The sequence below is a fragment of the Trachinotus anak genome, unplaced genomic scaffold (genome assembly GCF_046630095.1).
Source record: "Trachinotus anak isolate AG129_WGS33_773 ecotype Australia unplaced genomic scaffold, CSIRO_AGI_Tana_v1 ptg000011l, whole genome shotgun sequence".
Lineage (NCBI taxonomy): Eukaryota > Metazoa > Chordata > Actinopteri > Carangiformes > Carangidae > Trachinotus > Trachinotus anak.
The window spans coordinates 28,395,120-28,422,836 of NW_027273862.1; the positions used below are offsets into that span (position 1 = coordinate 28,395,120).

At 39.9% G+C, this 27,717-nt stretch overlaps 4 protein-coding genes across 12 annotated transcripts; 2 read left to right on the forward strand and 2 right to left on the reverse strand.

The window, feature by feature from the left end:
• Positions 1 to 1,222: 1,222 nt before the first annotated feature.
• On the reverse strand, positions 1,223 to 9,432 carry prc1b (protein regulator of cytokinesis 1b). Of its 4 annotated transcripts, none has more exons than XM_071489575.1 (15): positions 9,293 to 9,432; positions 8,943 to 9,075; positions 7,658 to 7,780; positions 7,294 to 7,527; positions 6,301 to 6,471; positions 5,404 to 5,553; positions 5,137 to 5,284; positions 4,912 to 5,048; positions 4,639 to 4,734; positions 4,360 to 4,506; positions 4,158 to 4,271; positions 3,942 to 4,055; positions 3,449 to 3,628; positions 3,286 to 3,320; positions 1,223 to 2,010 (listed from the first exon to the last, which is right to left on the reverse strand). In XM_071489575.1, exons 1-15 carry the CDS (start codon positions 9,301 to 9,303, stop codon positions 1,962 to 1,964), a joined length of 1,842 nt encoding a protein of 613 aa, XP_071345676.1. In that variant the 5' UTR covers positions 9,304 to 9,432; the 3' UTR covers positions 1,223 to 1,961. The 4 variants fall into 4 exon arrangements, with proteins under 4 accessions (XP_071345676.1, XP_071345677.1, XP_071345678.1 ...); XM_071489578.1 differs by having other exon boundaries at positions 1,880 to 2,010; positions 3,526 to 3,628; XM_071489576.1 differs by lacking the exon at positions 3,286 to 3,320.
• Positions 9,433 to 10,352: 920 nt separating this feature from the next.
• vps33b (VPS33B late endosome and lysosome associated) lies at positions 10,353 to 19,183 on the reverse strand. Of its 6 annotated transcripts, none has more exons than XM_071489583.1 (24): positions 19,053 to 19,183; positions 18,628 to 18,763; positions 17,683 to 17,763; positions 17,526 to 17,587; positions 17,383 to 17,432; positions 16,599 to 16,666; positions 16,458 to 16,503; positions 16,272 to 16,366; positions 15,471 to 15,575; positions 15,248 to 15,338; positions 15,087 to 15,164; positions 14,387 to 14,460; positions 14,222 to 14,308; positions 14,034 to 14,124; positions 13,877 to 13,951; positions 13,671 to 13,735; positions 13,504 to 13,558; positions 13,363 to 13,409; positions 12,431 to 12,563; positions 12,237 to 12,310; positions 12,052 to 12,153; positions 11,859 to 11,934; positions 11,291 to 11,410; positions 10,353 to 10,590 (listed from the first exon to the last, which is right to left on the reverse strand). In XM_071489583.1, exons 2-24 carry the CDS (start codon positions 18,721 to 18,723, stop codon positions 10,511 to 10,513), a joined length of 1,851 nt encoding a protein of 616 aa, XP_071345684.1. In that variant the 5' UTR covers positions 18,724 to 18,763; positions 19,053 to 19,183; the 3' UTR covers positions 10,353 to 10,510. The 6 variants fall into 6 exon arrangements, with proteins under 6 accessions (XP_071345684.1, XP_071345689.1, XP_071345687.1 ...); XM_071489588.1 differs by having other exon boundaries at positions 18,628 to 18,724; positions 19,053 to 19,113; XM_071489586.1 differs by having other exon boundaries at positions 18,628 to 18,794; positions 19,053 to 19,067.
• A 17-nt stretch (positions 19,184 to 19,200) lies between these two features.
• On the forward strand, positions 19,201 to 21,786 carry hddc3 (HD domain containing 3). Its single transcript, XM_071489595.1, has 4 exons — positions 19,201 to 19,334; positions 20,663 to 20,718; positions 20,825 to 21,065; positions 21,176 to 21,786. Exons 1-4 carry the CDS (start codon positions 19,208 to 19,210, stop codon positions 21,304 to 21,306), a joined length of 555 nt encoding a protein of 184 aa, XP_071345696.1. The 5' UTR covers positions 19,201 to 19,207; the 3' UTR covers positions 21,307 to 21,786.
• An 893-nt stretch (positions 21,787 to 22,679) lies between these two features.
• Positions 22,680 to 27,691, forward strand: mfap1 (microfibril associated protein 1). Its single transcript, XM_071489593.1, has 8 exons — positions 22,680 to 22,880; positions 24,117 to 24,333; positions 24,434 to 24,572; positions 24,684 to 24,871; positions 24,957 to 25,226; positions 25,357 to 25,516; positions 26,384 to 26,473; positions 27,008 to 27,691. Exons 1-8 carry the CDS (start codon positions 22,799 to 22,801, stop codon positions 27,185 to 27,187), a joined length of 1,326 nt encoding a protein of 441 aa, XP_071345694.1. The 5' UTR covers positions 22,680 to 22,798; the 3' UTR covers positions 27,188 to 27,691.
• Positions 27,692 to 27,717: the final 26 nt, after the last annotated feature.

The following is a 27,717-nucleotide window of genomic DNA, read 5'->3' on the forward strand; positions in this document are numbered from 1 at the left end:
TTTTTCTGTCTTTGTCAAATGCATCATGGTCTTTCTGTTTTTGAGGTTTATCAGGGGTTTGCATCTAGTGATGAACCTTCTGAGGTTGTGGTCATGAAGTCTTTTCTTCACCACTGACAAGGAAACGTGTCCGAGTATTCTCAACTTGATGTGCAGTGCACTGTGTTAGAAGGGCTATATCTCATACCCAGTTCTTTCAATAAGGAGGTAAATCTACTGAAATTAAAGTTGAGACATGGCACTTTAATGTTGTATCCATTATTTTATTTCAAATTGAACGAGCTGAAGCTCAGTCTGAAGGACAATAAATGTGCATCTGTCCAAACAACAGTCTGGACATGTTGGAATGAAGGCTAACACATGCTGGCCTGGTGGAGTCATTTATAAGACAGTGAAAACATCCAGAGGTCTGGTGATTATATCAAGTCAAAGTCAGATGACATCAGGTACTGCCAATCAGGGTGTACTCAACACTGATTACATTAAGGAAGCTGGCTATGCTAACAGTCTACCTGAATATAGGACTCGTTACACTTGGTGTCATGGTGTAATTGTTGTATCCTCCATGACGACTTAGTCTGCAGTCAGCTGTTCCAGTATAGTGTCAGCTTTTCAGATGCAATTAACATGTTGACCCCCATAGTTTCAAACATTACACTGAACCACCTCACTGATTTGATCCGGCTTGAGAAATTAACTGCTCCGCTTTACTTTGAATACAAAGCTGATCAGCTGCTGAGCTTCCACCACGGCACCAAGGTCACAGACATTGATCCACTGAAGAGAAGTTGTAATCCATGCTCTAGCTCTCATTTTATTGACTATATTTTTCTCTCGTCTATGGCTGAGCCGAACATACTTTACAACCCTAATACAAAATATTGTTTGTGATCTTTTTTTCATATAACTTTTTTTTAAAAAGCTAAAATTTACCTTTTGTCTTAAAAACATCACCAGAAAGTCACATCTTCGACTGTGAAACCTGGCGCAACTGTTGTGTCAACAGATGAATCAGATTCATTCACACCTGACAAATTTCAAACACGTGATGTTTGGATGAGGCAGAACTGGTCAAACTGAACAAGCTGGAGTTCAGTTTCAAAGAGACATTAAAATCGTAAGGTTGCACTGTGGTAAAATCACATTGTTACCACGAGAGAAGATTTGAAAAGGGAAAATTGAATTTTTTTTTCCTCTGTCAGTCTAGAAAACACTGTCAGTCTATGAGAAAGAGAAAATGCCTTTAATATATTTTGACAAAAATATATTAAAAATCAGCCATGATAGTGTACTGAATCCATGTGATTTTACTATATTTAAACTGATATATGGCAATAATATATGACATATTTCAGCAAGCTTAACAGTCTGTTTAAACAGCTAACATTTCTGTCAAACAGTAGAGAGAAGAGAACAGAAGATACTGAAATATATACACAAATACATACATGTATAAAAACAGATTTGGAGCGAACAGTGTGAGTGTGTGTAAAATTACACCATGCGCTGCAATATATTTTATAAAAAACAAAGTGCAAAGTATTCATAATACATTTGGCCTTTAACTCCAGATTGCATAACTTTCTTTGTTTTTTTTTTTTTCATATTTTAAAAAAATATGCAGTACAAGATGCAGACAACTTTTATTACATCTCAGTAACTGGCAAAATCAGAGAGCCAAAGTAGTGTTAGTTTAACTTTTGATACAAACATTTTTTTTTCTTCTTACAGACAGTGACAGTCCAGGCAAAGATTCAGTGAATGACAATAGATTCTTTGCCCCTTGCTTATCACTGACTTAAAACTTAATATATTATTACCTTCATTTACTTATAAAAGCAGATAGCCGTGACGGGGAGTGATCCATCATGTAGGACATCAGAACATCATTGGAAGGATTATGATACTTTAGCTGATGCAGTCATCAGAGCGGAGGGGTCAAAGGTTGGTGGTGGTAGAGTTCAAGACGTCGTGCTGGACCTTGGCGTTAGAGGCCTGGGACAAGTCTCGCTGTGGAAACACAAGAGCAGCTGTTAAGGGTGATTCCTTGCACAAAACGCAACAACACAATGAAGAGACAACACTTAGGCACAAACCTGCCATCAACAAATAAGCTCTTTTTCTAATCATGATAAATTAACAGACTGTGATGACTGTTAGTTTGAATTAGTGATCACACAAACTAACAGACTAATTAGATTTGAAACTCAGACTCATCAGACTGTTCACCTTTTCTTTAAACACCATCAAGTATCACCAGGTTATTAGCATCAGGCTATCTTGATATTCAGTGTCTCATTATTCAGTTGCAGTGGAGCAATTTTCTCCTGAACCTACACTGACTACTTTTACTCAGTGATTCCTACATTTACCAGTATGCTATTTTACAAACCACAAAAACAACTGTGATTATTGCTGAGGAGCAATTGTACCAACAGTCTCTGAACCCATCTTTCTGTCTACTGCGAGTGTCGACACTGGTCTCTCTCTCCTACAATATCTGACTTTGAGAGACTGACACCAAAACATTACACCTGCTACTGATGTATCACTTTGTTAAATCATGACAAACTGCTTTCCTCTATCTGCTCAACTGTCCACAGGATAGAGAAGCGTACACTGCACAACGAACTAATTCAGAGACAAGTGTAAATGTTAAGTAGTAACTTAAAAAAACTTACACTGAGAAAATCCAGTAATTCCATTGTCTAGAGACAAAATGAACAACAAAATGCAGGAAATGCTAAGTGTAGAACAAACCCTCTAACTTATAGATATGAACATTTATTCCTGTAGCCTTAATTATGGAATTCCCTCAACAAAACAATGAGAATATACACAGTCTGGTGCAATTGTATGGAGATTTGCCTGTGCTGCTGTTAGATTCCAGACCTGAATTACTATCCCATCTCAACCCTGGCTATGGGTTCAAAAGAATATGGCTCTGCATCACTGTCTTGCACTGTCTTGGTGAAGGAGGGAGACTCTGATCTTTTGGTATCACAGTCAACACACTGAAGCAAACTCGAGATGGACAAATTAAAAACCTGTTCAAACACATCTGGTGGAGACACTGAGCAAGGTGGAGCAACAGTAAAGCCAGAGTCTGTCAAAGCTGTGAGGGGGGGCGGAAGTGTCAGTGGTCCTTAGGTAACTGTGCCTATTCAAGCCAAAACATCATGTTAAATTGCTGATGAAGGGCAATCTCCCCTTTGATTAGAGACATGCAGTTAAAGTAAAGGAGATTAGTCAGCATCACACAAGGTTTTAGAATTCCAAACACACCTTGACTGAACAGATTCAGTGTTGACCAAGTCCCTCTAAAATATAAATTTACATCATTAGCATTTATACATTATCAGAAAGGTCTTTAATACACTACATGGCACAGAAATCAGGGGAAAAAAAGATGCAGAGCAAATAAATTAGAGACAAAAGTGTAAATTACCACAAACTCTGAATATGTGCTGGCAACAGAGGCTATGCTGAAGTTACGATGCGGACTAGCGGGGGTCAGCAACGCACCACTCAGAGGGGTCCCCTTCAAATGGGCCTTGTTCTCCTTGTCGCAGCCCTGTTGTCTTGGGTGGGGGGGCTTACTGCCTCCTGGCGTCCGTGCTCCTGAACCCTGGAGGACGCACAGTGGGAGAGACAGGTCAAGCATCATCTTCAACGACACAATACAATCAATTTTTTGTGTTAAATTAATAAATTAATGTGGGAAGGAAGAAACAATCCCCCCACCCCTGTGCAAATTGGTCATATTTTACCATGGAGCAGAAAAAGCGGATGTTATGAGTTATGTCATTGTCCATCTGACTTAATACACCCCCTTCGATTCACAAAGATTTAGCTCGTCAAAATGTGACCTCCTGTTACTTTTTTCTTTATATTTGATGTGTGAATAACTTGTATGTCTTTTATCTTTAAATGAAACCAACCTTGTTTGCTGAGAGAGGTGGGCGGGGCACAGGTGAGCGACAGACAGTTCCACCATAGACGGAGCGCATGGTGCTGTTAGAGGTGCCACTAGAAATGCTGGAAGTGGCGTTACACTGATGAGAGACAGAGGCAGCGGGTCAGTGCTGACAGGCACAGATAACTAGACCAACCCCACAAACCTACAACTAGAAAAGTAAGGCACAAAGCGACTTTACCATCTTTCGTGTTTTATTTGGCGTTGTAGAGCCCAGGAACCTGCGCTTGGTCGGGGTTCGTACAGCTGTTCCATACAGCATATCCTCCTCAGTCTGTTTGCTCTTCTTCAGATGCTGTTTAGAGTCAGTAAACAGAGGTGTCAGCACGTTTCTCAGCAAACATACAGGCTAAGCCTTTAATACGACAAGGCAACCTGTTTACCCTTTCCAGTTTCTCCTTTTCTTTCTCTATTCGGTGCAGCTCCCACTGCTCCTCCACATACTCCAGAAACTTCTGCCCGTTCACTAGGAACTCCCGACCCTGTTCATTTTCCCACGCATCAATCTGGGCTTTTAATTTCTTTTCAAGCTAGAAAACAAAACAAAACAAAACAAAAAAAAACAAAAAAAAAAAAAAAAAAACATTATGCAACATGTTTTATGTTGTCAAATACTAGGTTATCATCAGTTTAGAAAATAATAGGTGGCCCTCCTGTCTTACCTTGGGCAGGCTTTTATGCAGCTCAGACCTCTGTTTCTCCTCTTTGAGAAGATTCCCTCCTCTGTTTGTGAACCTTGCCGGATCTGTGGCTTTTTTCTGAGAACGAGAAAGATGAGTCAGTCACTGTGGAACCATAGACTGTTTGTTAAGTTCATTCACATATGCATGTGAGAAAGAACTTAAAAGATATTACTGATGACAAAAAACCTTTTCTAATTTATTCCATTTGCAAATTTCGCAATTTGCAAAAAGAATGTGTTCTAGTGGACTCACCTCCAGCTCTTGAAAGAGTCTCCAGCTCTCTTCCCATCGTTGAACTCCTTCAAAAAGCTCTTTGTGATGCTCATAATGCTGCTTCAAGCGCTGGATCTCAGCATCGTGCAGGCTCAACAGCTCTTCGGTAAAATCCTCTAAAATAGTCAATTACAGCTGAAGTGTCATCACTTGTACAAACTTCAGTGTGATTCAGTTTAAAGCAACTAAAACAAGTGAACCCACCGCTAAAATATGGTGCAAAAGCCTGTCGCTGGTCAGTGCTGAGGAAGCACTTTTCCCAATATACAGCGATCTCGGAGCGGATGGCATCTGTGACGTTGCGGATGTTTAGCAGTTTGAGCTCCTCCAGACGCTGAACTTCTGCTTTTAACTGAAAAAAAAAAAAAAAATGTGAAAATTAAAGTGTAAAGTGAACAGGAAAACAGCAGCCACAGTACTGACAGCCACGGCTATCAGTACGCTAAAAGTGTAAAGTCCCAGTCTTCTCACCGCTTCCAGGTTCCTCTTCTTGGATGCGACCATGTGTTCGTTGAAGACCTCTCTCTCCTCCTGGGGAACCTGCAGTCGGTCCCACAGCTGCTGGATCTTCTCTCTGTGAGCCTCACACATCGCCTCGTTCTCTGCCTTGCGTTCCTCCAGCTGCAGGATCAATGTGGCAGAAAGTGGCATAAGTTAGCAACTCAGCAGCTTGGAGAGTGACTCTGTCCATTGGGTTTGAATTATTAACCAAACAGAGCTGGTTACAGATCTGGATTGCTTATGATTCACATTTGACTGGATATATAAAAATATCAGGGTTCCCATATTCAGCCAGTCAGCTTTAAAAAGGTCCAAACATCATCTGTGGGACCCACAGAAAGTATCTTCCTTTATCCTTAAAGGACTTAAAGTTTCACTAAATGTCATCAAGGCTCCTGCAGGATTCACCAAATTTAATTTAAGACATTTTTAATACCACACAGAACTAAATTTAATGCTTGTTTCACAGTTATACCAGCCAAAGTATGAAAGAGATCACTGAAAACTAGTAGGGATGATGAGGGCCAGAATTATTTACTAATGATTCCTAATAATATATCTGTTATCATGACCTGGATAAGTAGCAGAAAATTGATGGCTGAATGGATTAACCATTTCACAAAATAACATATCCACATATTTTACATAAGGTCAAGAGGAGGTCAGGAGGAACAATAATACTTGAGGACTTTTCTGCCGATTTTTGGTAAAATCACACACAAAACATTTCATAAATAATCTTACAACCAACAACAGGCTAGAAAGAATATCTAACATCTTTTTAGAGGAAACTTACATCTGCACTTCTTAAGATTTTAAGATCTGCAGATACTCTAATAGCCTAATATGTCATAAAAACAATCTCACCTGACACACGAGCAGTTTGAGAGCTGTAATATTGTCTCTGGAAAGACAAAAGGAGTCCTCATCCTCACAGACAACATCCTTCTCAAAACTGGTCTCAGGGATGTGGTCCAGCTCCCCCATGTGCAGGATGATCTGCTTTTTGAGGTCCATGAACTCAGCATGTCGTTTTGCCTGAAAGCACGAAAGCAGCACACCCTCTGGTCAAAGGCAGATCAGACTGTGTTTGTGTGTTTATCACTAAAGTTTCTGTGTTGTTACCTTGTGCCCAACCACTGATAAGATATATCAGCAAAAATATTTTATATCTGGGCTTTTTGGAAAATGCATTTATTAATTATTTTACTGCAATATATTCCACAATAAAAGCCACATTTGATGCAGAACCTCTAAACAACAACAATAATTACAAACAAGCTTGATGGACTTTTACTGCAAACATATGAGACAGAAACTAGAGTTATTCTGATACTGATACTAGTATCATAAAACCCCCTGATACTGCCTAAAATCAAGTATAAGGCACCGGCAAGTACGCAAGTTTATGCATTGATCAGATACCACACAACTTCTTAATAAACTTAAACAGCAGCCTACACAGGAAGTTGCACCACTGGCAACTGCTCTTTAAGAGCGATGAAGAATTGATTTGTGGTAAATAGCGTAAGATTAGCCATTAGCAAAATGCAAGCAAATTGATAATATGTTACACTGAAAAGTCCCACCAGTAAAAATGCAAAGTGTACAGTATGCAAGGCTTTAGTTTCAGGGGTGACACTAGTGTTGGGATAACAGCTGTAGGTTATTTTTACTGTAGATTTATTTTTTTATGGCTGACTGTCAAATTAGATAATAAAAGACAGACCCTTACCGTGTTGCACAAACACACATTTTGTGCCCATTTGCGACCACCACCTACAGTCTAACACAGAAACAGCTTCTCTGTTCCTGCAGTCACAACAGTGGACATGTGGACGTAAGAAAGAAAACTCCCACCTTCTCTGCGTTCTGGTTGGTGATGTGCTGGCTGAAGTTCTCCAGTTGCTCCAGTGAAGGCACGGAGTCTGGTGTGATGCCATACGGCATGGAGCACAGGATGTCGCACAGGTCCTGGTCCTGCTCCAGCAGAGCCTTCAGCTGTTGCATCCGCCGAGTCTTCTCCTTTTCCAGAGCCTCCATCTGTGTGCGGATGTTCTTCTCTTGCTGGAGCATGCTAATACCTTCCTCTTCCTGAATATACACAGAAAACAGCAAATTCATTTTAGAAGATGTTTCTCAAGCTATCATTAAAGTCTGTAGAGCTGTAGTTCACAGATTGTTACTCAATACACAATTATTTTAACACTGAAAACGCTGTTACCTCAAACACAGATAGCTGAAGTTCCAGGCAGAGTTTCTCCATCTCTGTCCTGCATGTCTGAATGCTGCTTATGAGCCTCTTCCTCAGAGACTCCTCCTCTTTGATCATCATATCTAGTAAGCTCTGGTGGTCAAATACAGTAAAACAAATCAGCATCCAGTATGGTTACAGATATTTCCATTTCTTTGCAATCCAAACAAATATTTAGTTTCAACCATATTACACAGTAATACTGCCCGACGTCTCGTAGCACATTCATGGCATTCGGGCTTTGAATACTTTCCAGTGGCCTAGTTTCACACATAATGATTGTTGTGTTCTCATATTAGCACCCCACCCCCCCCCCCCACCCCCCCCCCCCCCCCCCGCCCTCCAACAACACACACACCCTTCACTCAGTCATTCACATACCTAACTTTCTGTTAAATTTAAACCCCCATGAAAACCTGTTTTAGGCCAAGTGGCAATCTCACACAGATTGACAAACATCATAGCTCTCAACTCACAGATTTCACCAATTTGAAAGGGTGTTTTAAACATTATTTAAATTCTCCTTGTCAATCTAGTCACATTTGATACGCGTAGGTATAGTGTTCTTTTAATAGACCCAGTGTGATGTTTCCTGGATGGGAAAAAAGTAATGAATACACTGTTTTTTGTGAATTCAAGAATTGCAAAAATTAGTTTTAAACTGCCTTTTGCTTTTCTGGGTTAATATGATTCAGATTCAACAAGTCTAGTTATACTGGTTTTTAAACTAAACCTGGGTTTATATTGTCTGGATAGGGGACAAAAACTGTTTAATTGACTTAGTTGTGTGCTTTTATTTTCGAAAATGGAATAAAAGCTTTCACAAATCTGGAACTGAGTTTTAAAAAAATAGTTACTCTCTCTCCCTGTCATCTAATGCAGATTTGACAGATATATCTTGTGGTTCTTTATCTAGATGTGGTCTGGATGAGAAAAAAGCTGTGAAATCCGTTCAGTGAATGTTTGTGTTTCTACTTGAGTCTACTTGTTAATTATATCCAGGTTTAACAGACGTTTCACAGATCTGGAACTGTGTGTAAAACAGGCTAAGGGCTTTATCTAGGACGTCTGACACTCCCTCACAACAGCGAGTGAATAAAAGCGAGAACCTCTAATGTCATTTAAGTTTCCCTTAATTTTCCCCTTAACTGCCGAAACCAACTTCAGCACCGTGAACTGAAACAGCAGCAGGTTTACAGTCATCACAGGTATTACAAGTTTAAAGACACGATGTTGTCCATAACCGATGTCTCACCTTAATGTGGTTCTTCACGACATTAGTTCTCTGTAGTCTCTGGTCCTCGGGGATACCGATCTCCTCCCAAATGTCCTTCAGATGGCAAAGCGCTTTATTCAGGCACGACACAGCCTCTGCTGCAAGCACCTCGCTGCAGGGACACACAGCCGGCGACAGGTGGTCACTTCATTCATCAATACATCGTTTCGATGGCATCAATAACCAAACACGTCAAACAGAGTTCACTCCTCCGACCGAGCTAACCGACGTTAGCGTTAGTTTAGCTAACCGCCACCTCGTTTTGCTTCTATCATAAAACGTCATTTTACAAATTCTGACTCTATCGCGAAGAAGAGTTTCGACCTTACCTCTTTCTCATCGTTAAATTCCAGATCGCGTTGCTTTATCAGCTTAACAGATGAAAACAAGCAGGACCTGTCAGACAGACGCGCCGGGCTGCGCAGCGTCGCTTGCTCTGCTCGGCAGTTTGTCCACTTTTCAAAATACGCGCACTCTGCTCTCTGATTGGCTCCTTCCGCGGGAGCGCGCAACACGTTAAACTAGCACCGGCCGGCGGGGCGGGGAGCCTCACTGCAGCTCATCATGAGGTGGAGCCGCCCACCGCAGAACAGCTCATGATTTAAAAACAAACACACCCGTTTCATGGTGGAACTGGTTAATTTTAGACCGCAAACCTCAGACACGGCGGAAACGGACGGAAACACCACGACGCGATGACGTCATCTCCAGGTACTCGGCCCTAAGACAGTCTGAGTCTGTGTCTCATGGATGTATTATAAGACCTGATAGGTCTTATAATACATCCATCCAAGAGAAGAGTGAATGTATAGATTCATATATAGATTTGTATGTATACATACAGTTTTGGTTTTTATATAGTTGTAGTTTTTGTTATTTAGTTTTAGTTTTATTTAAGTGATCGTCTATCTGACTCTCACACAGTAGGCGAGCTTCCCTTTCATTTCACTGCATGTTTCACTCTGAACCTCTGCAAGTGGCAAATAAAGGACCTTGAACCTTGAGATGTTCAGAAAAGCCACTTTGGAGACGTGTCTAACAGGTATTGACACAGGTATTCACCTCTGTTAAAAACACAGATAACAGGAAAGCTATAAAATGCATGACATATTAATCTGAACATGGGATTTTGACTTTTTATTAAATTATAGACTAAAAACATTGTGGCTGCTTTAAATCACACCTGACCTTTGCTCCCTTTTCTTTACTTCTTTAGTTATTTTTATTACTTATTGTTTTTATTTGTTGTTTGTTGTTCTGGTCTATAACTGTTGTGTCAGGATTTATGTTAATATCGTTTCCCTGATTACTAATGTAATGACAGTGTAATGACTATTCTGCATTTTGCAATAGAATAAAAAATATATATGTGAAGAAGAAGCTTGAAAACATGTTTAAAAACATTTATTCACTTTATACATCTTTACACGACAGAAACAATCACAACTGATCATTTTCCGTCTGTGCTGCCAGTGCTGGAGGGAATGCATGACAAGGGCCTGCAGGAATGTGTCAGGTTTCTGTCCTTCATGCTGTGCCGACAGGCCTCATACATGGTTATCAAGCAAAGCCTCAATGAGTCTTGAACTGTTTGTAATCGCAGTCGTTACCACAATGAATTTATAACCTGAAAGAAGAAGAGAGTAACATCATCAAAATGTCTCAAATTCATATCAAATATCAACAGGAGGATTTATGTTAAAATAGCTTTCATTTTAATCGTCTATTGCACATTTATATTTAAAATATTTACTTGCTCTTAATATTCCTATTCACTTTTGTCTGGCTATTTTTACTCAGTTATTGTTCCCTTTCTTGTTCTCAAGCTTGCTTTTATATTTTGTGTATTTTTTTTATTGCTTAATAAAGATGAACACACACAAAAAACCTTAATAATTTTCAAATAGTTTCATGGAAAGAACAATGTAACTTGGTACTAATTATACTGAAAATAGAGACAGTGTTCATTTGTTACACAATTAACAATTAATGAAGAGGCTCAGCTGAATGTGCAAAACAGAAATTTATCAACCAGCATATCAGAGTTATAGTTTGCATTAATGCAGGCTATTCTTCTCAACACATCTGCTGAATGTAATCAAGTTTAATATTTTTGTATCATAAAAACAGCAATAATAAAGGTGTGAAACTTTCCGGAAGAAAATTCAGTTGAAATTTTGTAAGTTAATAAATAATCAGGACCAGTTCAGAGAACAATGAAGCTTCTCTGTTCAAAAGTCAGGACAGCAGAGGGGAAACTAAAGAGAGAGGAGAAAGTATTAACTGTAACATAAAAAAGTCCACATCGACGCTCAGGCCGTGTTTACCTCTCTCTCTCCCGAGGAAACGAAGGGCTGAAATCTCAGAGAAGGTGCAGCCTCCGAGGAACATGACCAGGACGATGCGCTGAGCGTCATTCTTTGCTTTTAAATCAGCTCCGTTGCTGCCTGATGAGACACAGAGAAAACCTCCATCACTCATGAACTCAAAACACATACAATGGTCAGTAGGTTTACACGCACAAGAAATCAGGTTAGTTTTAGAATTTCATACTTTCAGACCCAGACTTTAAATTAACGTATCGTGAATATGAGGATGAATCACTGGTATAATCATCTGTCATTACAACCTGCCACAGCAGTGAAGTCTATGTCATGTCATTTGTACAAAAAAGGACCAGTTAGAAACCTGTTTCCACATGTACACGGCCAAGAAACCATCTTCCTCCAAGGGGAATCTAGCAGTGGAAGTCAGGTCTCTCTAATCCCCTGCCCCAGTTACAAAAGCTGAGTTTACATAGCGTCTCAGAAATCAGTTTGCTGCAGAAAGCCGACAGCGATCCAGTTACCTAAGCACATGTAAACACTCATTCATAACATCTTCTTATGACCTCACCTGTAAAAGTAAATTCTTGGCCATTCAGCAGCCTGGTGACTTCTTCAAGCCCCGCCCATCCATCTCGCTCCAGTACCTACACAACACACGCCAAGAATAACATGAGAAAAGGTTCCATCGTGGCACTGATGGTGGAAAACAAAACAAAACAGGCAGATCATGTGGAATAAATGGATCCTGCTGATTTACTCACCTGCTCAATGAGTTTGCAGCTTAAAGGGATGTAGGCACCGCTGAAGATGTACGCCATGTCTTGAGGGACACGCAGGTCATATTCTTCATCTGACTTTGGCACCTGCACACAAAGTATTTCAGTGTGTTAAAGGCACAATGCCATTGGTCTTTTGGAGGGAAATAGTGAAGTTGATGATAATTTACCAGGTTGAGCTTCCTGCTCAAGGCTCTGAAATTGCTCTTTTTTGCCAGAGAGGAGAAGGCGTCAGTCAGCTTTCCTGGAAGAAGAAGAATTAAAAAAGTGATAGTGATGAAGTTCAGGACAGTTAAGCCACATCCTGTAGATGGAGACATACAGAGGCGACTCATATCAGAAGGCCTGTGTTTCACTGTTTCACCTGCAGTTTTGTCGTTGACCAGTTTGCCCACTTTGCTCTCCATGACCGTCAGTGTTTCCCCCGGCTGCTGCTCCACCAGCAGCCCCAACTGCCTCAGGTTGGCAAATGTGAGCAGGTGGTCCACCCCATAGCTCTGATGAGAGTCAAGCAGAGAAAATGTTACACAAGAGGTGTAACAGGTCTCTCATTTCCTGAAACAGCTGGGTATTGTAGTTTTTAGCAGACGTTACAGAAACAGGTGGAAGTAACACATTTACTGGGGATTATTTTCAACTGCAGGTTGATTCACTTTTCATGTTCTAGTGAGTACTTACATTACTTTTCTGTATTTACACACACACAAACACACACAAAAGAAGGAAATAGTTTGCATAAATAAGCTAAAAAATAACAGCACTCATTTCATATTTATTTTTTCCAGAATTAACTGTTTCATATGCTACAGGTGTGAATCTGAGACCTGTTTTACCTGAATCAGAGAATAACACAGTCATTCCTGTTTTCTCATTCACAAGGCATATATAAGTGTAAAGATGGCTGCTTATCAGTCAACATCTGTGTAAAAGATTTTATTCACCAGGTGCTCGAAAAATGAAAGTGGTGAATGTTTTCATCACACAAATCACAGATGGCTCTCTTCATCCCAGCTTTCGTATGACCACATACAAACACAAAGCAGCATATGTTACAAAATAAAATTAAAAAACACCTAGAGTAAAAAAAATACCACATAAGAAATAACAAGTTAGGAAATATTCAACAGGAAAGGTGGGTGATTTCTTAAAACACAGTTTTGTAATGTGTCATAATTTTAATATTCCACGGAGACAAATTTAAGACGATGCTTTTTACGTTTTTTTTTTTTAAGCTGGACTGGGTCATTTGTACATTTTCGAAAAGCTTCAGTTACTCAGACTCATGTTAAGGCTCACCTGTAGATACTGTGCCTTCAACGACCTGAAATCTTTTGGCAGGAGTCCTGAGAGAAAACACCACCACACACACGACACACGTGTTAATACAACATGAGAATAATTTGATTCTGTCTTTGGAGTCATATAAACACAATTCACCGTTTTCTGTGATAGACAGAAGACAAAGCAGCCTCAGACTCTCTATCATGGAGACCTGAAAAAAATGAAAAAAGAAATAAATAAGTTTCCAGTGTATATATTATATTATTATCATTATTATTCTTATTATTTAACATGTTCCTATATCAGTGTTAAAGCAAAAGCACCTGTCTGTTGATGTGCTCCTCTATGAACGAGATGCATTCACGGATTTCAAATCCTTCAAGTAAAGCTGGAAACAAGAAAACAAGAAATTAAGCTCTGTGTTAATGAGAACATAAACAAAAATGTTTGTCTTGTAAAGCTGAAGTGGCATTAATCACCAAGAAAAACATGTAACAATGAATGAATGTCACGAACTGAGTGAACTTACAGTGTTCTGTCTTCAACAGCTCCTGGAAATCCTGCTTTGTTTTCTTCTTCATTATTGATTCACTAGCACCGATGTCTGAAAGAGAAAATGCTCTTCAGCTTTGCTCATATTACTTGAAATAATAACCTGAGACACAGTAAACTGCTGAAACACTCACGCATGCTGAGCAGTCGATGCTCCTGTTTTAACCCTTTTAGCTCCTCCGACACGAACGTCTTCATCTGCTTTATGTCCATCCCCCGACGCTTCTGTACAGTTAAAGAAGGAAGATCAAAAAGAACAAGTGTCAGTGACTTGAGTCGCCTTAGTTACAAAGACTGATGAGGGTAAGAAACATTTCCTCACATCATATGCAGTCTGGAGGTTCCTGGCTTTCTGACTGAGAAAGCCGAAGACGTTGGAGAAATGCTCGTTTCTGATTTCGTTGAAGACCTGCGACACAGGAGTTCAGAGGGACATTTAATTTTAATCATGATGGAAAAAGATCTGCAGCTCCAGCGTCAGCCTTACCTTATCCTGAGAGTTCAGCATCACCTTCAAACTTTTGTCAGAGGAGGTGACATCAGGGCCAAACTCCACACATCCTGCAGAACAAAAGAGGAGATGAGACGACACAAGAAGATAAAAAAAAAAAACAAAAAAAAAAAAACATCTGCAGCCAGACTGTCATGACACAACTGGAAGGCTTAATTCTACAGGGAAATAACACAGTGTGAGCCGCTGTGACACTGAGTTTAGATGCACATTAGTATCCTGGTTTTCTTACTTGGAATATATAAAACCTGATCCTTCATCTCTCTGTACACATGATCGTAGCAGCATCCAGGTTTCTAACTGTCTGTGTGCAGCTTGATTCCTGAACGTCTCAGCCACTGATTTATCAATGAACATGTTCAGAGAGGTGTTCACACGCCACGTCTCCTCAGAGAGCTGACCAATCACTGAGTGAAGTGGGTGTGAATGTCCGATTTTCAGAATAGAAATGTTACAGAAATGATGGCAGACCCCCCACACGCGACGTTTCTGGGGCAATCTGACCGTCCAGTCAGCACCTCTGAAGACGTGCACTGGCTCCTCAGACAGGCTGTTTATCCTGCTGAACAGGAAGTGATCGTCTTCAGGTGCTTCAGTTTGGGCTGAGTCTCAATGAACAGATGCAGACTTTCCCCCTGAACACAGGTAACTCTCCACATGTTTCTTCAATACTCACCACATTTGATTCTAAATATATCATCCACGAGTCCTTCATAGACAACTTGTGAGCACAGAGGAGTGACAAAGTCCACATCTGCAGAGGACAAAGACAGCGTTAGGGAAAGAAAGCAAAATGCAGCATTTCATCCCCTGATGAAAGGATACATGGCCTCTCACCTCTGTCAATGAGGAAAACGTTTCCTATTTCTGCCTGACGAGCTTTTGTATCTCCCTCTTCTACCTGCTCCCTCAACGACTTGTACACCATCTGGAAGGAGACATGAAGACAGAACTAACGACGGTTCAATCCCTCATCACGCACATCTCAGAAGAAACAGCAGCAGAAACATTTTCTTCAATGACTTCACGCGACAGCCTTTGGTCTCTGCTCTTTCTGCACCTTTGCACATCGTCCAATCCCGTAGATCTTTGAGAACGGGCCGTAAACAGAGTGAAGGAGGTGCAGAGCGCTACCAGCTGTCCTCACCCAGCGCTGGTCCCCTGCCTGTGAAAATACAGGTCATATGTGCAAAATCTGATAAATGACTGTCTACAAGCTATAAATACAGAAATAAACAGTTCCAGTATAATGAGGTAGAATCATTTATTTTATTCTTGTAAATATGTAATTTTGTACACTATATATAATTTGTATATTGTTGTATTCTTATTATTTATCTGTCTTAAATATCTGTTATTGCAGTTTTCTTGCAGCTTTCTTTTCTCTCCACTGTGAATTTCCCCACTGTGGGACTAATAAAGGCTTCTTATCTTATCTTATCTTATCGAAGTATTTGAAACGGTCATTAATTACACATTAATAACACTGCAAGACCAGCATGTCCTTTGAGCTGCCAACTTCAGTTATGAGGAATATAATTTTAGAAGGAAGCTAAACAATAGTTTAACTTATACATTATTTGGCCTGTTGTGGATTGTTTTGGAAGGAGCTTGAAATGTCTGGTTAAAATGATAAAAACTATACAGTCGTTTTTGCAAGTAAAAATAATTATAAGCTATTAATCTTAATGAAATACATGCTGATGCATCTATGCAGGTGCTGGAGTGCTACAGTTAAATTTTACTCACTTATACAGTGGTTCAAATTGCAATTAGTACTGAAAAAATAGCCGATACATCAATTCTCTAAATTATCTCTCAATGACTAATCATTTCAGCTCTATTTCATTTTTGTCTTTACCAGGAAGTTGTCTCGAAAGAATTCTGGCAACTCCAGACTGATGATGTCATCGTCAAGTGGAAGAAGGTAGAAAGCCCATTCATCAGTGGTCACATCTGTGGGGAGGCACAAACAAATTTGACACAACTTTTCATTTCCGCTGATCATGGCTGCTGAAACAAAAAGTGAAGAAGGAAGGACGCTCACCACCAAAGAGCCCCTGCTCCTCCAGCACCGCCTCACACGCGTAGAACTGAATGACTCAGGAGGGTCAGCACGTAAATATCACACACTCAATCCAAAACAAATCACAGCAGCACGTGAACACAACTACAGAGTGGGAGGTACCTTCTGAGGGGTGAAGATTATCTTGTATCTTCTAAATTTTCCAGCTGCTTTGTCTGCATTGGCCACATCTGGAACAAGAAGGAATAAAGTGTGAAATCCACCTGAAATTATTTAGTAGATTCACTGTTGAGACTCATGTTCAAGGAATGTCACTAAATATACTGAACGTCAGGCTGGGAATCATGGGACAGTGATAGGATACCTGAATTTTGAAGGGTTTCTGCAGGGATCACGGAGTTTTTAAGACTTTTTCAAGACCTTTTTCTTACCACACAGAATTAAATTGAATAGATTTCACTGTCATACATTTCAGAGTATGAACGATATCAATGAAAATCAATAGGGATCACATTTTTGTCAGCCCGGCCCAGCTGTATATCATTAATTAATCATTAAAAATTGTGGATGAATGGACAGAAAGATTAACTATTTTAAAATATCATATTTATTTAAGGTCAACATTCAAATTTTACATAACATCAGAGGTCTGGAACTATTGACAGTGAAAGTGGAGATTTTCCAGCCAAGACCTGCAGATATCCTGTTTTGCTACAAAAACCCTTTTCTAATACCTTAATTTGAGAAATATAAACACACTTTTTTTTACAAATACAAATTCAACTTTTGATTTACATCATAAAATGTCGGATCAAAGAATAAGTCAATTAGATTATGTATCTTATAACGTATACAATGTCAACTTTCTGTGCCTGACAGTCCCAACACTCACAATGCTTCACATTTCAGTTGAGACTAAAAAAGTTCAACATCCAACTCTACTCACCACAGATCCACTTCACAGTTTGTATTCTCGGCCGGATCAGAAAACAGAGCCTGTAAGAGAGTGATGCCACATTGTCAGGTAGTCACATCGTGTGTGTCCGTGTGTTTAAATTGTTGGAAGTAAGAGAGTGGTGCGTGGCTCACTGATCTGAGGTGCTGATAACAGGTTTGTATTCCACTTTGTAGAGTTTGTCGACTTCATGTTGCTGCAAAAAAACAAGAGACAAAATGTTTGAAGAAGCCACTGGAGCTGCAGGTTTTCTCAAGATCAAAACTCAGAGGAGCATCAGCTGGTGTTCACCTTTAGTGTTGACACATTAGCGATACGATCCAGCGGACTCATCAAGTCCGCCTCAATGAAGAGGTCCTTCTTCCCTGGCAGCTGTGTGACAAAGAGAAGAAGATGGTGGAGTGAAGACAAAATCTAGGACAATCTACAGGATTCTCTGTCTGTCAAAAGCAACGCCGCAGAGAATAAACAGTTATCTCCAAGTTTAATCAACACATATGAAAAAGAGGTGTTTTCACTAAAATACATCTGCAGAAATCCTTCAATACTTCTAACACTGTTTTTATCCCACAAATGACTACAACTTAAAACTAAAACCTACTATGTCTGAGTCTGTCCTGTACAGCTTTCAGACTTCCCCTCACTGTTTACGTCCCGGAGTCCATTGGTTTCTCCTGAAAACTCAAATCTTTTCAAAATGTCCATCTTCAAAACTTCCATCTTATAAAAAGCCAATCAATTTTCTGAAACAGCTGGACATTGTTATTCTTTAGCAAATGTTACTCAAACGGGAGTAAATGGTGAATTTGTTGGGCACTATTTTGGCCACCATTCCACATTTAGTGTTTTAGTGAGTATTCATGATCAGTTCATCATTAGTTTTGGGTCTTGCTGACAATGACAATGTTGAAAATAATATTGATCATGAAAATGGGTTAGTTGCTGCCCCAAACTGCACAATATCACCTGATTTATACTTAAAATGTTGTTTCACTTCTGACAGGTGGGTGTGGTCGCAAGTGCAACATCTGCTTTGCAACAGCATCTTCATAATCCCTGCAGTGTAACTCAGAGTAAAGACTCCCCTTCTGTTTCTGTTTTGGTCACTGTCATTGTGTAGCCTGTGTCCTATAAGAAATGGCAGTCATGCTAATGTTGGTGTGCCTACAGTAGCAGCCAGGTGTGGCAGCCATTTGAGCCACATTAAGCGGACACATTACTGCGACCTGTTCTCACCTGTTCCAGCAGGTAGATGAGCTGATCTCGGGCCAGTCTCTTCAGCAGGGAGAAGTCAGGGAGCCCCGGGGAGTCTCTCCGGGCACTGTGAGCCATGCTGGGCCACAATAGCGACAGGACAACGGTCACTCATCCACTGCGCAAGTGCAATAAACATAAGGTTCCTACTTCAGAAACAGAAAAGGTCACGACAGAGAAGCTACAACCAACAGAAACACACAGAGGATAAAAATCTGTGCTGGAGTTGACCTGCTAGCTCGGTTAGCTTGGAGGCTAAAAACACACGGATGTCCAAAGATTGGTGTCAAAGTTCTGACACTGATTTGAAAATAGTTTCACAAAAACAGACAATAAATGACGGGGAATACGCAGCGAATATCTGACAAAACATCATCAAAGGCGTTTAGCTGAATATTAGCATCTACCTGCTTCCGTAGTAGAGTAAGCGGAACTGATCCCCAACGCCAGCTGTTTCCTCCGGACACTACAACAAACCCACTGCTGTACTTTCGCTGGCTCGTCGTCGGGGAGCGGAACACCTGACGCTGTGTTTTTATGGTTTTTTTTCTCCTGTCAATTCATGCACTTTTCCACCATGAATTCAGACGCGGTTTTGTTGATAGAAACTGTGAATTTTGCGGCAGAAAAACATCGTAACCAGCGACGAAAAGACGCAGACGGAACTCCGTACATTAATCACCCCGTCGGTACGTAGGAGTACGGAGCCAGTTCCCTTTACAAAACTTTACAAAAACTAAATCTGTTTTACGATTTTAAACAGCCAGGAAATTTGCTTCAGGGGTTTTAGGAGTCTATTTACTTTAGCGTGATGCCTTCAGGTGCTGCTCGTAAATCTGTCTGTCTGTATGACACTCGACAAAAACGCATGTTGGATTTTAAATTAATCGAATAATAATCATTGGAGCTAGACCCATAAATTTATCTGGCCTTTTTCTGAGATTCTGCTTCATGTTGACATGATGCATCTAATCATTTCTGCAGTTTTGTCAGCTGCACATTCATACTGCCAATCCCTTGTTCTACCACATCTCAGAGATGTTCCACTGAAGTTCACTGTCATGTTCAGGAAACCAGTTTGAGATGACTGTTGCTTTGTAAAATGTTGCTTTATCCTGCAGTAAGTACCCATTAGAAGATGGTGAACTGTGGCCATAAAGGGATGCACATTGTCAGCAACAATGCTCAGACAAAGGGATCTGTATCAAGATTGTTGTTTATGTTTTAAAAATCACCATTAGTAGATATATGAATTTTTTTTATTTATATATATATAAAAATGGGAAAAACTGGGAAAATGCATTACCAGTCAGGCAATAGCAGTGCATAGAATTTCAAATGCAACCATAAATCCTCAAATAAAAGAGGGTATTTAGAATTATTTATTATTTATTGATTTGAAAAATCTTTTTTCCCCATTTTGTTGTTGATTATAACTGATGATTGATGATGATAATGATTTTTTTCTTTTAAATCTCAAAAACTTCCATATGTTCATAAGAAGTACCAATGACTTCATTGTGAGAGTTACAAGATGCTTGCTAACATTCTGAAAGTTAAAGTAAAATTTTATTATGTTTGCAGGGCACTAAAATGTCAATGGAACAGAAATCTGCCATGTTTCATTCACTTTTTGGGCATATTTGTTAATAGGAAGTTGAAGTGGAAAAAACATAGAACCTAACATAAGACTGGCTGCTTTAACAAATTATAATAAAGTATGGGTTAAAAATATTCTTTTTAAAAAATATTAAATTTAATATCTTCAATATTTTTTAAGAAACATTTCCTCGTATAATACAGTTCAGGGTTCCTCAGCATTTGGAACTGTTTAAAAAAAAAAAAAAGTACCGGTACTCTTCTTTACTATTGAATAAAATGAGTATTTTATCGTCAACCCTTTAATAGCTATTTGAATTGTAGTTAATAGACATCTGAGTTTAGTATATCTGAGTATAATATGACTCAGACTTTCCTAGTTGTATTAATGATGTGTGTTTGTGTGTGTGTTTTAAAGGAGTAGCAAGGATCCTCAGCCACGAAGGAGGCATCACCGACATTGAAGTTTTACAAGTATGTTGTTATCAGTAAGTTCCTGTCCAGTCACATTGTGGAGTACGGTATTTCTTGTGTTACTGAGCCTGTGCGTTGTGTTTGTGTGTGCTGTCCCTCCCTGCAGGCTGCTCTGCTCCATGACACAGTGGAGGACACAGACACCACTCCTGCAGAGCTGGAAGCAAAGTTTGGACCGACCGTGGCTCGTATCGTTCAGGAGGTGACGGATGACAAAAGTCTGCCCAAACAGGAGAGGAAGCGTCTGCAGGTGGAACACGCAGCTCACTGCAGCCATCAGGCCAAACTGGTCAAACTGGCTGATAAACTGTACAACCTGAGGGACCTGAACCGCTGCACACCTGTCGGTCAGCACCTCTCTGCCACTCTTACTGCTCTTATTCTGTAACTCACTGATGGTGGTTTTTGCAAGTATCAGTATTTCACAGTGTTGTGTGTGCGTGTGTGTATTTGGCAGGCTGGACAGCTGAGCGGGTCCAGGAGTATTTTGTGTGGGCCAGTGAGGTGGTGAAAGGACTGAAAGGAACCAACTCAGTTCTGGAGGAGAAGCTGGAGGAGCTGTTCAGACAGAGAGGAGCCCAGCTCTGACAACATCACCACAACACAGTGCAGAACAGACTATTTAAATTACAAATATATCATGTTTTCATTTGTTAAAAAAAAAAAGAGAGATTTCATATAAAGTTGTGTGGCCTTTCATTTTTTCATATTTTGGTTGTATGGGTCATCTGAGGTCATCAGTTATTTTATTCTGCATAAAAATTAATTGTTATCAGCTAAAGGAAATAATCCTGCTGAGTTTTCTGCCAATAACCTACACACAGACATTGTGGAAGAAAAAAAGAGAAAACATTGTATTGGTACATCTATTTTAATGCCAAGAAATGTGTCTGTTATTTTTTGGACAGAAGATCAAGGCCTGTATTTATCAAACTTGAAAGAATGACACTACAGAAGTTTTCAAAGTACAAACTCAAGAGTAAAGAAGTTCTTGTCTGACTTTGAGCAATAAGACACATTTATCAAGTGGCTTCTTGAACATCCTGTATATAATTATTTTTAAAACTATATTTTATTTTTGTGAAATCTTACATTTTTGAGAATTACCAACACTGGAACAATCTAATATATTGATTTAATATTTTATGTGTAAATATATAAATAAAGATGAAATAAAAGCAAATTGGCTGAAATTGAAATAAAACTGAGACGAGGTACCTCAGAAAAATCATATAATAAGTTTAATTACTCTTAACAGTTCAAATTCAGGCCCAGAATGAGGTAGATGATCCTTTAAAGCAGAGTGAATGAATAAGTACTGACTCTCAGTGGTGGAACATAACTAAGTACATTTAGTCAATTACTGCACTTAAGTACTCATTTGAGGTACTTGTACTTTGTATTTTTTCATTCCACTTCACACCTCTTCCATAACAACTGAGAGGGAAATGTACTTTTTAACTTCATTATATTTATCTGACTGCTTACATGTGAAGTACAGCTGATTAGTAGATTAATCTATAAATCAGTTGATAGAAATTTAATTGAAAATTATTTTGATGATTGTTAATGTAATTTTTCTTGCAAAATTGCCAAACATTTCATGTTTTTCGACGATGATGATGATGTTTGGAAAATAATAATAATAATATTGAGGTTTGAACGACAAAAATATTGAGAATATTTCGCTTTGGGCCGTGGGTAATTCTGGCGGTATTTCTTACTCTTCTCTGATTATTTACAAACCAAACAATTGATTGATCGAGAAAATAATCAGCAGATTCATCCATAATAAAACAATAATTACTTGCGGTCCTATACAAATGCAGACTTATCGATTTTTATCGCTTTAACTTAACTGTGACTTGTAAAAACCATAAAAACTGGGTTACATATGATTTTGTGTGAAGTTCAGCGTGTGCGGAACCATAGATTGTGTATGTGGTCGGAACAAATCCACTTCCTGTCCGTCCACACGGTTTGTTAAACTTCCGTCTCGTTGAAGCGACGACGAGCTTATTTGTCCGAGGAAACTACTCATTTTTGTTTTTATCCACCTGGTACCGTCGACCGGGCAGTCATGTCTAGTCGCGAAGCCCTCAACATGAAGCTGCCGCCGATCCAGTCCACGGCCGGAGCCGTGCCGGTCCGGAATGAGAAAGGTGAGACGCAGCGGTTAGCAGGCGGCTAGCGGCGTGCTAACTTATCAGCTAGCCGGGCTGCAGCTAACATTGTTTTCACTAAACTGAAACGAGATTATTCGCCATTTTTAATTGAAGAATTGATGAAACCAACAAACGATTATTTAAATAGTGGTTGGTTCACATATTTTTAACCTATCATTTTGTAGTTCCACCAGGTAGCGTAGTGTAACCTCGCAAAGACAAATAACACCAACAGCTTGTATGAAGTGAGTTTAGTTATTACTTCATCATACCATAATAAAAAATCCTATAGGAGTGCAACAAACAATAATAATCTGGATTCTCTGGATTAATAGATGAATCGATTGGTTTCTAAAATGTAAGGAAATGGCAAAAATGCCAATCAAAGTTTTAAAGATCCTAAGGAGACACCTTCAGATATCAGATCAACACTCCAAACACCTTACATTAATCACTTACCAATTTTTGGCATTTTACATTTATTAAAAAGGTGAATGTTTACTCGATGAGCCACATAATCCTGCAGGTTGCAATAGCATGCTAATGTTGCAATGGTGATTTGGTGTCCACATACTTTTGACCATGTAGTGTAGATTGAGGAGTCAGTCTTCCAAGTAATCTGATAGGATCCTTTGCAGCAGCTCAAGCTATGGCCTCAAAAGTGACCAGTTGAATCAACTCCTCCCTGACACACTATCAACAAACTAACCAACCAAAAGATACAAGTTCCAGTCATATTTATTACCTGACAGTGCATTTGTGTTATCTTTTTTCTGGTCATTTATTGTTCAGTAATGATGTTAAGATGTAACATATCAAGATAGTGTGTCAGCAACCTGAAAAGCATGAAATATGTAATGCTTTTTGGGAAATGTAACTCCAATTGATTTACTTTAAATTTAAATATGTGTGACTCCTGGATTTGAACAAGTTTGTACTCTCAGCAATATCAGAATATCACTAGATATCTGAAAGAAAAATATTGTGAGGGCTGTTACTTTCATTGAGAGAAAGTAGAGTGATGTAAAACACAGAAATGCAGCAAATCCTTATAACTGAGAGACTGGAACCAGCATTTTTTGGGTATTTCTGCTTGATAAATGATTAATTGATATCAATATTGTTGCAGATTATTTTTTTAATGGTTGATTCGATAACTAATTGTTTCAGCTCCATCAGATTTTTGTATCAGCTTCAAAAAAGACTCATATTGAATGTCTCTTCATATCCCAGGTGAGCTGTCCATGGAGAAGGTGAAGGTGAAGAGGTATGTGTCAGGTAAACGTCCTGACTATGCTCCAATGGAGTCATCAGATGAGGAAGAGGAGGACTTCCAGTTTGTGAAGAAGGGAAAAGAAATGGAGCCAGAAGTGGAGCTGGAGGAAGAGGACATCTCTGACCCACGTCTCAAACGTTTACTCAACCGGGTCTCTGAGGACGTGGAGGAGAGGTATCACGCCGCTCTTCAGATTTGGTTTGAATTGACTGAAATGATCAATAAATGTTGCTGCTGAAATGCTAATTCGACCCCTTTGTTTCTTTGTGCTCAGGCTCGCAAGACACAGACAGATCGCGGAGCCTGAAGTTGTTGCCGAGAGCAGCGAGGACTCTGATGAAGGCACGTGGCACCCAGAGCGTGAGGAGAGCAGTGAGGAGGAAGAGGAGGAAGAGGAAGAAGTGGATGATGAGGTTGCTATCTGAGCTGTTTAATTTTATCTGTTAAACTAAGTTAAAAAAAAAAAAAACTTGGTTAATTATATTGAGTCAAGTATTTAAGGTGGAGTTTGTCATTGTGTGCAGGAAATTGAGAGGAGACGAGCAATGATGCGGCAGCGAGCTACTGAGCGAAAGAATGAGGAGATGGAGGTCATGGAGTTGGAGGAGGAGGGGAAGTCGGGGGAGGAGTCAGAGTCTGAGTCTGAATATGAGGAATACACAGACAGCGAGGATGAAGCAGAGCCGCGACTCAAACCTGTCTTCATTCGCAAGTATGAACCGAGACAACCAAACAGAAACACTTTAACCCGTCAATGTTTCGGCAACTTTCTTTATCAACATCTGTTTGCACCACAGAAAGGACAGAGTCACAGTGGCAGAGCGCGAAGCAGAGGAGCAGAAGCAAAGAGAGCTGGAGGTCGAGGCCAAGAAGCAGGCGGAGGAGCGACGGCGCTACACCCTCAAGATTGTGGAGGAGGAGGCTAAGAAGGAGTTTGAGGAGAACCGACGCACGCTGGCTGCTCTTGACGCCCTGGACACGGATGGAGAGAACGAGGAGGAAGAATACGAAGCCTGGAAAGTGAGAGAGCTGAAACGCATCAAGAGAGACAGAGAGGCCCGAGAAGTGTGAGTAAACACTAATCTGACTCATTAAAATGACTTTGTAATGAAATGAAATGGACTAATTGAGCACTTTTCAGTTAGCACAGTGCTGTAGTTGTTGCTGACGATGATAATGAGGGTTGTTTGTCCTCAGCATGGAGAAGGAGAAGGCTGAAATCGATAGATTCCACAACTTGACAGAGGAGGAGCGCAGGGCTGAGCTTCGCAACAGCAACAAACTCATCACCAACAAAGCCAGCAAGGGCAAATACAAGTTCCTGCAGAAGTACTACCACAGAGGAGCCTTCTTCATGGTGAGTCACTGCAGAGGTGGAGTCTTACCAAGGCTGCAGTTAGGTCTGACATCATCTGCCTTAGCTATGCTGCAAAAATGACGGGGCAGTATTCAGAGGATCTCGCCACCTAAATGTTCAGTGTCAGTGAATTCGTATTGATGGGCTACAACTAACAATTATTTACATCATCAATTTGAGAAGTTAGAACCAGCAAATATTTGTCTTTTTTTGTGATGATTTCTGATTGGAATGTTATGAACTCGCCGCCATCAAAATATGATCCTAAAAGTTATTTATTACAGAAACTGACATGAAGCTCATTACCTGGTGAGCATGTCTTAGTGACATCCAAGTTATAGTTACCCCAGGAGCCGTCAGAGACAAGTGTAGGACGGTTTTTCTGATGTCTGGACTGTAAACGTCTGACATTTTCGTAGCGTTGTGCATTGATTGGTATTTTTCGCTTTGCAGTTGTGGTTCTGATCTTATTTGTATTGTTGATCCCAGTGTCCTGTACATGTAACTTCTATGTCTATGCATCCATGTCTCTCTTGGTCAGGACACACCTGTACAAGATATTTTTAATCAGTGTGATGTTTTCCTGGTTAAAATAAGCTTCTGAAGATGTATCTACATAACTTAACAGCCACACAGTCAGAGCAGTTCTACCTTCAGCTGGTTTTGGTAATGGCTAAACATTAGAGGCAGACTGATGCAGTCTGTAGTTTATGACAGATGTTTCCATGTCAGTTTATGTTGGTCAGTTTGAAATTTAGAAACATTGCATAGTTTGTCCACCAGGGAGCAGTGACAGCTGCTGACCTCATATACTGGTCTGTTCAACAGTTTTCTGTGACTGATATTAACTTGTGGGTTCTGTTCCAGAATGAGGAGGAGGACGTGTACAAGAGAGATTTCAGTGCACCTACTCTGGAGGATCACTTCAACAAAACCATCTTACCCAAAGTCATGCAGGTGAGCTGCTTTTACATTACAGTGCACTGAGAGATCGGTGAGGTGGATGGATCTGGTTACTACTTGCCTTGTAAAATGTTATTCCTATGTAACTCAACGTGCCTTGTTAGCCTCTTATATTTGCCCTTACGCTTGTTTAAATTCAGAACATTTTTTTTCACACTCATACATGTAACAGACATATTGTATCTGCTTCCTTCAGTGTTTTCTTAGAATTATAGTGTGTAATATTTAATACTGTGTAAATATTTCAAGAAGTCAGGATTTTTTTTATAGATGCACTTTTTCTACTAATTCATTCTGATGCATGTGGTGTCTCTGGACACTCTTGAATCCTCCCTAGAATATAAATGAGTTCAAACAGTACAACATGAGACTCATTTTAGGCTTAAAAGTTTTAAGTTTTTTCTTAAACTTGTACCAAAACTTTCTGGCACTTTCCCTTTTAACGTTCTTCAGGGGACATAAACCCTTGAATTAAGTTGTTCACTTCTCTGGATTTGACCTGTTTGCGGTTTGTTTTCACCCCTTGAGGTCAAAAACTTTGGTCGGTCGGGACGCACCAAGTACACCCACCTGGTGGACCAGGACACCACGTCGTTCGACTCGGCCTGGGCCCAGGAGAGCGCTCAGAACAGCAAGTTCTTCAAGCAGAAGGCGGCAGGCGTGAGAGACGTGTTCGACCGGCCCACGGTGAAGAAGAGGAAGACCTAAGATGTGGATTGTACTTCATCGTGTCCACACTGCAGCTTTAGAGACTGTTCAGAGACCGAGCTGCATCCTGCTCAGTTCAAGGATGCTGATTCTCTTCCCTTGACTTTGTTATGGAAGGAAAGCAGCAAATAGACTGATTCCACCACTCTGAACTGTGCATCTACCAGGAAGGTGCACCAACATTTAAAAAAAACTTAATTCCATGTTAGCTCTTCAAACTCTACTTAAGACGCAGCTGGTTTTCAGTTTGTGAAAAGAGCTTAAATTGAGGCGATAGGCAGGAAAAATCTAAATCCTAAAGATTTCTATCCATGGTCAACAAACCACGTCACACTGATACCTCCTTCAGTTTTAAAGCAAAGTCATTTTGTAAATATCAGCTTATAATAACATTTAATATGAAGATTGTTGTGCTGATTTCCTGTTTTTCCTCCATTTATGTGAAAGTACAGGTGTCATTTGATTTGTTTGCAAATAAAATCTGTATTTTCCTCATTTTTAAAACATTTCCACAGATTCAAACAATAATG

Coding starts and splice junctions, on each gene's coding strand:
- prc1b (XM_071489575.1), bottom strand. Junction 7,781..8,942: donor TCGTGAAGAACCACATTAAG/GTGAGACATCGG, acceptor TTTGACCACCAG/AGCTTACTAGATATGATGAT. Junction 3,629..3,941: donor CACCTCTCTCAGCAAACAAG/GTTGGTTTCATT, acceptor TGCGTCCTCCAG/GGTTCAGGAGCACGGACGCC.
- vps33b (XM_071489583.1), bottom strand. CDS start 18,723: ATGGCTCACAGTGCCCGGAGAGACTCCCCGGGGCTCCCTGACTTCTCC. Junction 13,736..13,876: donor GCTGTTGAAGACAGAACACT/GTAAGTTCACTC, acceptor TCTTGTTTCCAG/CTTTACTTGAAGGATTTGAA. Junction 13,559..13,670: donor AGGAGCACATCAACAGACAG/GTGCTTTTGCTT, acceptor CATTTTTTTCAG/GTCTCCATGATAGAGAGTCT.
- hddc3 (XM_071489595.1), top strand. CDS start 19,208: ATGCACTTTTCCACCATGAATTCAGACGCGGTTTTGTTGATAGAAACT. Junction 19,335..20,662: donor GTACATTAATCACCCCGTCG/GTACGTAGGAGT, acceptor TGTGTTTTAAAG/GAGTAGCAAGGATCCTCAGC. Junction 21,066..21,175: donor GAACCGCTGCACACCTGTCG/GTCAGCACCTCT, acceptor TGTATTTGGCAG/GCTGGACAGCTGAGCGGGTC.
- mfap1 (XM_071489593.1), top strand. CDS start 22,799: ATGTCTAGTCGCGAAGCCCTCAACATGAAGCTGCCGCCGATCCAGTCC. Junction 22,881..24,116: donor GCCGGTCCGGAATGAGAAAG/GTGAGACGCAGC, acceptor TTCATATCCCAG/GTGAGCTGTCCATGGAGAAG. Junction 26,474..27,007: donor TCTTACCCAAAGTCATGCAG/GTGAGCTGCTTT, acceptor TCACCCCTTGAG/GTCAAAAACTTTGGTCGGTC.